Source organism: Tenrec ecaudatus, chromosome 11 (genome assembly GCF_050624435.1).
Source record: "Tenrec ecaudatus isolate mTenEca1 chromosome 11, mTenEca1.hap1, whole genome shotgun sequence".
Taxonomy (NCBI): Eukaryota; Metazoa; Chordata; class Mammalia; order Afrosoricida; family Tenrecidae; genus Tenrec; species Tenrec ecaudatus.
The window spans coordinates 947078-956427 of NC_134540.1; the positions used below are offsets into that span (position 1 = coordinate 947078).

At 57.8% G+C, this 9350-nt stretch overlaps 1 protein-coding gene across 2 annotated transcripts in view; it reads left to right on the top strand.

Annotated features, from left to right (window-relative positions):
- Positions 1–5591, top strand: part of DCLK1 (doublecortin like kinase 1) — a 158881-nt gene extending 153290 nt beyond the window's left edge. For both annotated transcript variants that reach the window (XM_075562747.1, XM_075562746.1), the window contains one exon: positions 2076–5591. In XM_075562747.1, the coding sequence (XP_075418862.1) occupies positions 2076–2133 (58 nt within the window). In that variant the 3' untranslated portion in view covers positions 2134–5591. The remainder of the gene's footprint in view (positions 1–2075) is intronic.
- Positions 5592–9350: the final 3759 nt, after the last annotated feature.

Genomic DNA, 9350 nt, shown 5'->3' on the forward strand with positions numbered 1-9350 from the left:
TCCTCGCCCGGCAAGCCTCCTCACTATGGCATTGGTTCACTCCAGATGGCAGCAGAGGCGCCAGGCAGCTCCAGGGGCTGCGGCCCTGCCCACCCGCCCAGCATTCATGCGGAGACCCTGGGGGGAACCTGGGCGGGGGATGGACCCAGGACTCAGAAGTTTGCGTTTAGGTCTCAGGGTTCAATTCTGGCCTGTGACTTCTCCTCCCCTCCCTGCGGGAAAGGCCCATGTAGAAACACGTTCCTTGTCCAGGAGACCTGGGGTTCAGGACAAGGGGGGGTTTGTGTAAGCGGCAGAGAACCAGGTCCCCCACCCGCCTATATCTCCCCTTTCGCCACACAGAAGGCACTCAGTATGCTTGCAGAATGCCTGGTGGGGGGCGACTTCACAGTGTGTGCGTAATGTCGGCGCTTGCTTGTGTGATGGCTGAGAGATGCCCTATGGCAGGTGGAAAAAGGACCAGGAGGCCCTGCAGAGCCCATGACCCAGAAGCCCCTGGGGTGGACGTTTCCGCAGAGTGCAGAAAACATCAGAGCCCCGAGCCCCAAACCTCACCACCCTCAAGTCCATGCTGGCTCACGGCAGCCCTGCCCTGTGGTCCCCCAACGGCCACTCCATGGGAGCACGCAGCCTCTGCTGACATTGCCTTTAACAGGCCAGTGGTAACCACGACAGCCCTCTGGACACGGGGTTAGGCCCTTCTCTTTGAGTGTGTGGCCTGGGTCCCCTCCCACCCCGGCCTCCCTCATGGAAGTCAGAGGCGGCCCTGCTGCCCCGTGTGGGGAGGAGGCCCCACCTTCATGCTGGTCTGCGGAGCGGGCTTGTCTGGAGCCCCTGGGAGAATGTGCGTGCATAGACGGGGGGTGTGGAGGGGGGTGGAGGGGGTGGAACGTGGAGCTTGGACCCTAAAGTATCTCACACAGGCCCCTCTCATCCTTACAGCCTCGCACAGGGTCTCTTCCAGTGGCCACCCCACCATGGGCACTTCCCTCTCTGGGGTCTGTGTCCTCCCCACGTCCTCCTGGGCTCACTACCCTCCCCTCTCACCTGGCACCCGGTGATGCCCTCGCCAGTCCAGAGGCTTTGGGACAGAGGAGGCTTAGGGACTGGTGGGGAAAGCCCCAGCTTAACCCCTTCACCACCGTCTCACCAGGGCCCAGGAGGAAATTGATCCTCCCAGGAAACCGAGAACCTCGTCCTGCTCCTGTGCAGAGGCTGGTGGCTCTGAACCCGCGACTTTGTGGAGGGCGGTCTGACCCTTACCCACTGTGCCCGAGGCTCTCGGTGGGGCCCAGCTCACTGTTGGCTTTGTCCAAGTGACAGAGAGCTCCGTCCAAGGGGCCCTGGGGAGCTTTCCAAGAGCTGGTTCATGTGGGCGCAGTCAGGCCTTCTCAGGGACCCGGCCTGGCTCCGATAAGCAGATGACCACTCCATTCAGGGTGGGCGCTGGGATTGAGTCAGACACCAGTCAGAGCTCAGTGTGTCTCCACACCTGGCCCCCCTCCCCCATTGTCCTGGCACAAGCATACCCACCCTAGCTGACCGCCAGTGACCAAGGCCTACCCTCTGATGTTCACACCCCCCAGCCTCCTCTGGGATGGACCAGGGTCCATAGATGCCTCTCATCGCTGTCTGGGTGGACCCAGCTCATAGGTGCACGTGGTATCTGTCTGGGGTGCACCAAGTTCATAGACTGACATCACCTCAGCCTGGGTGGACCAGGGCTCAGAGGTACACATCATCTCTGTCTGGGGTGGACCAAGTTCATAGATGCACACGGTCCCTGTCTGGGGTGGACCCAGCTCATAGGCTGACATCGACCCTGTCTGGGTGGACCAGGGCACATGGATGATGGAAGCTGGGCAGGGCTGGGGGGAGGCTAGGAAGCCCACCTCTACCCATCCTGCCTGTGTCAGCTGACGTGATGGTGGGCCTTGGGGGTGCACTGTGCCATGGTGGCCACGGGAGACAGTGCTGAGAACACCCCTGCTGGCCAGGTTGACCGGCCTGGCCTTGTGCGCGGCGTCACATGCCCCGGCCTAATTGCCCTCTTTCTCCCTTTATGCCCCTGCCAGACCACCGCTCTTGATAAGGAGAGGCAGGTTTTCCGACGAAGACGCCACGCGGATGTGAGGAGCCCCGGCCAGGCGCAGCCGGCTGCCCCCGAGCTGACCTCCGAGTCGGAAGACTACTCCCCCAGTTCCTCGGAGACTGTGCGGTCCCCCAACTCACCCTTTTAATGAGACCCTCGTCCCGGACAGCCTAGCTTGACCCTTTGAGACTGGGGAGCTTTCCAGTCATGTTGGCGGACGGCTCCATCTGACCCCCAGCAGGAGAGGCTGGGCAGGACCTGCGTGTCTGACCTGCCCTGCTGAGTGGCTTGGCACGTGGCTTCCTTGGATTTCGTGTGTGTGCGCGCGTGTGCGTGTGCGTGTGTGTGTGTCTATGGGGGAGAATGGCAACTTGCTGCTAACAGGTGCTCATAGGGTTAAGAAGAATGCACGCGGATGGTGGTGATTCAGGGGGTCAGAACAAGGAGGGTCCTGTCTGCCAGGCCAGCATCTGCAGTAAGACAGCACACAGGACGGGCCGGATAAAGACGCTCCAGCCTGGACGTCCACTCCCACTGCCTGACTGGCGTGGGGGTGGGGATGCGTGCGGCGTCCAGGTTGGAGGAGAGAGAGTGTGGCATGATATATTACTTGTCTCTTCGTGTGGGTTTCAAAAGGCAGGTTTGTAACTTAGGCATAAGTACCCCCTCCTTCTTCAAGGAGCCTTGGGGCGCACTGGTTAAGTGCTCGGCTGCTAACAGGAAGTTCGGCCTCCTTGGGGTGGGGGGGGGGGGATGTGACTGTCTGTCCCGTAAAGGCTGGCTGCCTGGGAAGCCTACGGGCAGCTCCACTCTGTCCTGCTGGGCCGCTGTGGGCCGCCCGGCCCGAAGGCTTCCTCGGGCCTGGCTCTGTCTGGGTTCTCCTTCACAATCCTGACGAGGAAGTGGCTCTTTTCTCCCCGGGGGTGGGGGGGGTGGGGGGTGTCGCTGTCAGCTGCAGCAAGAACAGGCTTCCAGAAGGGCAGGTGTGCATGCATGGCAGTCAACAGCCTGGCCCAGCAAGTGGGGGGTTGTCTCCTGCCCCCAATTTGTCTCCATGTGAAATTGTGCTGGTGACACCCCAGAGATGCTGCTCAGAGGCCCCCCGGAAGCCCTTGGGTAACACCTCATGCTTGGTGAGCTCAGCCTGTCCCTGATGGACACCAGCCCCCGGGCAGGCGGGCTGGCCTGAGACCATGCCAGCTGCCCCCAGTGCATGCCCTCCGTTGGGGGTGGGGGTGGGGTGTCCCAGCTGCCTGAAGGCAGCCAGGACTCAAGAGCCAGGTGTGTGTGAGGTGGCTCGGAGCTACCTGGAGGGCAGGCTGTTCTGGAATGTGCTGGGCCATCCTGGTGGGTTTATAGAGAAATGCATCCTGGGGGACATGAGCGGACAGAGCCCTTTCATCCAAGTTTAAAGGCTAGAAACTTCAGAGAGCACCTCTGTGGGCAGGGGCCACAGCCACCCCGGGGAGGGGGACTGTGGCCAAGGCTCTCATTTTCTACGGAAGCACAGGAAGAGGACCCTCGGGTGTAAACCCCCATTTTCCATGCCATTACGACTGCGTGCGACAGGACAGAGCACCGGCCCCTCCTCGTGATGGTGGTCCTGGGGGATTGGAGCCCACCTTATGGAGCCCATGTATCCGTCTATCTTGTCAAGGGTCTTCCTTCTGTCCAAGTGCCCCCCACTTTACCGAGCATGATGTCCTATTCCACGGGGACCGATGGCTCCTGAAGCTGTGCCACACATCCGTGAGATGGAGCCTCCCACCATCCCTATAAGGACAAGAGCTCACCTCCAAGGAAGCCCAGGGGTGGGGGTGGGAGAAGCAGTCCCAGCCTGTCAGTGGGGGTCCCTGTGAGTTAGAACTGCTGGGCCATGCCCGGGCCACGCCTCCGCCTCAGCCATGGCCTGAGGGGGTTTCTAGTCGTCCTCTATTGTCAAGTGCATGATCTTCAAATGCTTGCTCTTCCCTCTCCAACCCAAAGCCACGTCCACAGGGAGACCCACTTGGAGAAGGTGGCTTGCAGTGGCTGCTCTCTCACATCCCAGGTTACGGAATTGGTCTGTGCTGCCTGGTGGCCCAAGGGCCACGCCTCAGACTGCTGTCTGGGGGGCCAGCTTTAAAGAAGGAAGAAGGGGCCGTCCCCTCCCGTAAAAGTCACAGTCTCAGAGACCCACAGGGACGGCTCTGCCCTGGCCTGCAGCGTCGCTGCGAGTCGGCATCGACTCACAGCCACGAGCAAGTCCTGGCAGGAACCACAGTGCCACTGACCGGCGCCGGGAACCACGCAAAATCACAAGGTAGCACAAAACAATAGATTGGTTGGTTTTGTTGTTGTTGTTGTAGTTGTTTTTCTTTTGGTGAGTGGGAGGACAAGAAGGAGAGAGGTAGGTGAGGGCAAGGGAGTGTCTCAGCCCGGGGGACCCAACCGTGAAGCTGAAAGTCCAGCAGTTCACGCCTACTCAGCAGCTTCCTGGACAAAGACCTGGGTTTGCTCCTGCAAAGATGGCGGTCTAGGGGGTCCCAAAACCAGCTCCACAGAACCCCCACCCCAAAGACAGGGAACCACTCAGAAAGGACAGCTTTGTCTCGGAGCTACCAAGCTCAGCTCTTGAGAGAAAGGAGACCCCGTTCCCTTTGGACCAAGGATCTTGTGAGCAGGAGCTGCCTTCAGGGTGTCCCGGTCCCTCTCTTCCCGGGAATCACTGGTCGGCAAAGCGGGCAGGACGCACGTTGCCAAGACACCCAGCACACACAGCCTCTGGTGCCCATCTGGTGGCTCAGCACCCGCCCCGTCCACGGCCTGGGGCCAGCTCCGGCCTGGGTCCCTGCGGAAAGCTTACCCAGGAGACCCTCTGAGGGCCGGCTCTGAGTTCAGTGTGGGGCTGGCAGCCCCTCACAGGAAGCTGTGCTGCCCCCACAACTCAGGGCGGCCGGGCCCCTCACCACCTGCCCCCCTCCCCGGCTTCCTCCCTCACTGCTCTCAGTCCACACGCGCTGGGGGTGGTTCCCATGACTGCAATGACATGGTGGTGGTGTCTGTAACCAGTTGGCTGGTGGTCTAGTCTCATGTAGCGTGGAACAAATCTGTCCCTCCGAGGACACCTCCGACCCAGGAATGGGCCAGGCTTTTTTCCCTCCCAGTTCACACGAGTGCTCTCACTGGGCTGGGGGTGGGGGGGTCTGTCCCCGGGACTGGCGAGGGCCTCCTTTCTGTTGGGTAGTAGACTAGCTGAGGCCACCAGCCGCGTGGCTGCATCACCGTGTGGTCTCCATGGCCGGGAGTCACCTGCTGTCCCTCCCGACACCGTCGCAGAGAATGGTTGGCCCTCCGTCCCTGGGTTTGTGGTCTGGTCCGGATCCTGGAGGCACGTTGTTTAAGATTTCGGTCCTCGGGGATGTTTTTATAGTAACCCTCATCTAACTTACACGTGGTGCATATTAAACGAAGCAGAGGACAAATAATGATAATAATTGTGAATAAATTGCTGAACGTGCTGGCGTGCTTTCTTTCCATGAGCCCCCCTGGGCTGGCGCGGCGGGCAGATGCTGTGGGGGGAGGGGGACATGGGGTGGGGGGTGCATTCCCAGCATGAAGGCTGTGGATCAGCGGTTTGTATCCGGATGTGGGCGTGGCTCACTTTAAAAAGGGGTTGGACCTGGGCTGCTCCCACTCAGTCTGCTGACGCTGGCCATGTTGAGGAGGGAGCCTGGTGGTGCAGTGGGTTAGGTGCTGGCTGCTAAGCACAGGTTCAAACTCACCAGCTGTTCCAAGCGAGAAAGAGGATACCACCTGCTCCCACCTCGGGAGCCACAGCACAGTGGAGTCCATCCCGTTGTGTGTTAGGCTCCAGAGAAACAAGACCAGGGCACTTGTGATTTTATATATATATATACACACACACACACACACACACACACACAAGGATAGGTTGATACAGCGAGAAGGAATGTGACAGCTAATTAGTCCACGCAACAGTACAGAGGGCTCAGTTCAACTCACTTCCCTGGAAGTCCTTCAACTCACATGGACTACCAGGTCCAAGGTCAAGGAAGCAGGCAGCAGAGTCCTCCCTCGGGTAAGGCAGGCAGTCTGCCCACAGGCAGCAAGCAGCAGGGCGGGCCAGCAACAGTGAGTAGCTCAGGAGCTTAGTGAAGTAGGCCTGATAGGATATTGAACTCATGCTGAAAGATGACAGGATCCACCGGCCTCAAGTTCAAGCGATGTACGTACCAGCAGTGTGGAGAAGGAGGTCTTGAAGGAGCCTCAAGCTCTTGCGACACGATCCACGGGTTTGCCTGGCCCACAGGTAGTGTAGCTCACAGGTTGGGGTAGAGAACTAGCTACAGCAGCCGCACCTACACTCCAGCACACTAGCTCCAATCACCAGAGAGCAAGAGGGAGGGGCTGGGCCTTGCAGAACCATTTAACTCTTTGTCCTCTGATTAAACTGTGACCTGATTAACCCCACGTGTTGCTATTGGCCAGGTTGGCACAATAAACCTGCCTCTCACAGGTAGGTGGACAGAGAAGAAGTTTGCTGAGGGACAGCTTCCTGAGTGGTGAGTGCCTGGCCCTCTGGCCCGTCCCATGGACAGTGTCACCATCAACAACCTCTCTTCTCAGGGCTGCTGCTGCTTTGACCGGGCACATAGCAAAGTGGCCCCGGCTGGCCATGTCAGCGGAGATCAGCCAAAGGCAGACACTCACTCACTGCTTCTTTCTGCCTGATTCTCCCAAGAAGCTCTGGTGACCCCCCACCCCGGCCACCCACCCGCAGGGGCACTCAGCATCTGGAGGACGGACGCAGCCAGATGGATGGGAGACAGCGGCTGAGATGTGAAGGCCCCTCTGCATGGGGGTTTCCCAGAAGCCCCCAGCCGGGACCGCAGACTCCTGTCTCCTGTCTTTGCACCTTGGATAAACTGGGGAGGGTTTCATTTAGCACATGAGGTCTTGCGTCTGTTTTCCTCTCCTTGTGTTCGGTCAAAGGGCCTCCAAACCTGGAGTCTGGCAGCCCCAGGTCAGCTTGGCCGTGATGTCCACCATTCCCTGAGGGGTCCAGACCACATCCAGCACAGCCTGGCTCTGTGTGCACCGATGGCCCAGGGTGCTGCGGGCCCTTTCTGACCCCCAGGACCCTGTAGGACAGAGCAGAGCTGCCCCAGTGGGCTTGCAGCTGCACCGACGCCGACCCCCTTATCGGCGAGTTTGAAGCGGTGTCTCTCAGGGTCGGCAGATAAGTGTTCAGTCCACTTGGCCACTGGGTTATCAGGTAGAGGCCAGGGGTCCCCTTGCATCCCTCGTCAGAAATCATTCCAACCTGCTGGGGAAACCAGGTGGAAATCCTCAGTCTGATGGACTCCCTCACACATCATGGCCCCTGAGTGGACCCTGACTGCCCCTGCCCATTGTGCCACCAGGCACCACAAGTCCACTGTTTGGCCAATGCAGAGATGGACCGGGAGGGGCAGGACACAGCAGGACTTCAACTTTCTCTTGTTTAAGGATAGATAGATAGATGATTGATTGATTGATAGATAGATGATAGATATAGAGATAGATAATTGATAGATAGATACATGATTGATAGATAGATGATGATAGGTAGATAGGGAGGTAGATAGATGATAGATAGATAGATAGATAGATAGATAGATAGATAGATGGTAGATAGATAGATAGATAGACAGATAGATTGATAGATAAGCCTGTGAGATGGGCTGGGAGGCTGTTGCTTTTCCTGGGCCCCAGGGCACACAGCATGACCTCTTCCCAGGGAACCCAGTCACAGGCAACATGACAGACTCGCCGACCGCAGCACTGTCCGGAGAAAGTCCGTGTGTGCGATCACATCCAGATGGCGGGTGCGAGTCCGCTAAGCCGGCCTCTTACTTTTTTTTTTTTTCCTCTCTGCTTTCTTTTTTTTTTTTTTAATTTTTTTATTTTAACAATTTATTGGGGCTGATACAATTCTTTTCACAGTTCATACATATACATGTATCAATTGTATAAAGCACATCTGTACAGTCTTTGCCCTAATCATTTTTTTTCTCTTTTCTTCTTTTACATTTTATTAGGGACTCAAACAACTCTTACCACAATCCATACATATACATACATCAATTGTATAAAGCACATCCATACATTCCCTGCCCCAATCATTCTCAAGGCATTTGCTCTCCACTTAAGCCCCTTGCATCAGGTCCTCTTTTTTTTTCCCCCCCTCCCTCCCCATTCCCCCCTCCCTCCCCATTCCCCCCTCCCTCATGTGCCCTTGGTAATTTATACATCGTTATTTTGTCATATCTTGCCCTACCGGAGTCTCCCTTCCCCCGCTTCTCTGCTGTCCCTCTCCCAGGGAAGAGGTCACATGTGGATCCTTGTAATCAGTTCCCCCTTTCCAACCCACTCACCCTCCACTCTCCCAGCATCGTCCCTCACACCCTTGGTCCTGAAGGTATCATCCACCCTGGATTCCCTGTACCTCCAACCCTCATATGTACCAGTGTACAGCCTCTGTCCTATCCAGCCCTGCAAGGTAGAATTCGGATCATGGTAGTTGGGGGGAGGAAGCATCCAGGATCTGGGGGAAAGCTGTGTTCTTCATCGATACTACCTCACACCCTAATTAACCCATCTCCTCTCCTAAACCCCTCTATGAGGGGATCTCCATTGGCCGGCCTCTTACTTAAAGAATAAATACGTAAAATCAGCCCAAGCCGGCGTCCATGCGCTGGCACTGGACCCTGACTGAGAGGTCCCGTCTGTGCGGCTTGGCATGCCTCTGCACGGGTCGGATTCTTTCCCTTTTCCGCCTTAAAATAAGTGTTTTTTCGGTGGGGGCAGCGTGGGCATTCGGCACGGAGGCCCGGGGTCGAGTTTCAGCGTTCGGCTAGCTGACAGGTGTGTTTTTCGAGGGCTGAGAAACATTTCACTGTGGAGCCAGCACAGCTCAGATTGCATTGTCTGCCTGAGGGGAGGCAGGCTGACCGAGAGAGAGAAGGGCGTCCTGGCCGCTGGCTGGAGGCTAAGGTGGGTGCTTTTTCCGTGACGCACCAGGGGTGGTTGAGGAGAAAGCTGGGACATGGACCTTCCGATGCTGTTGGGGGATGGACCTCACCGCGGGCCCGGGGGCAGGGAGGTGGGGGGGGGGCTTGTACGGATCTCCAGGGACCATTTCTCACACATGCCATCAACATTAATCTCCCATGTGTTCTCAGGAAGAAAAAGAAATCGAAACTGGCCCCAGGTT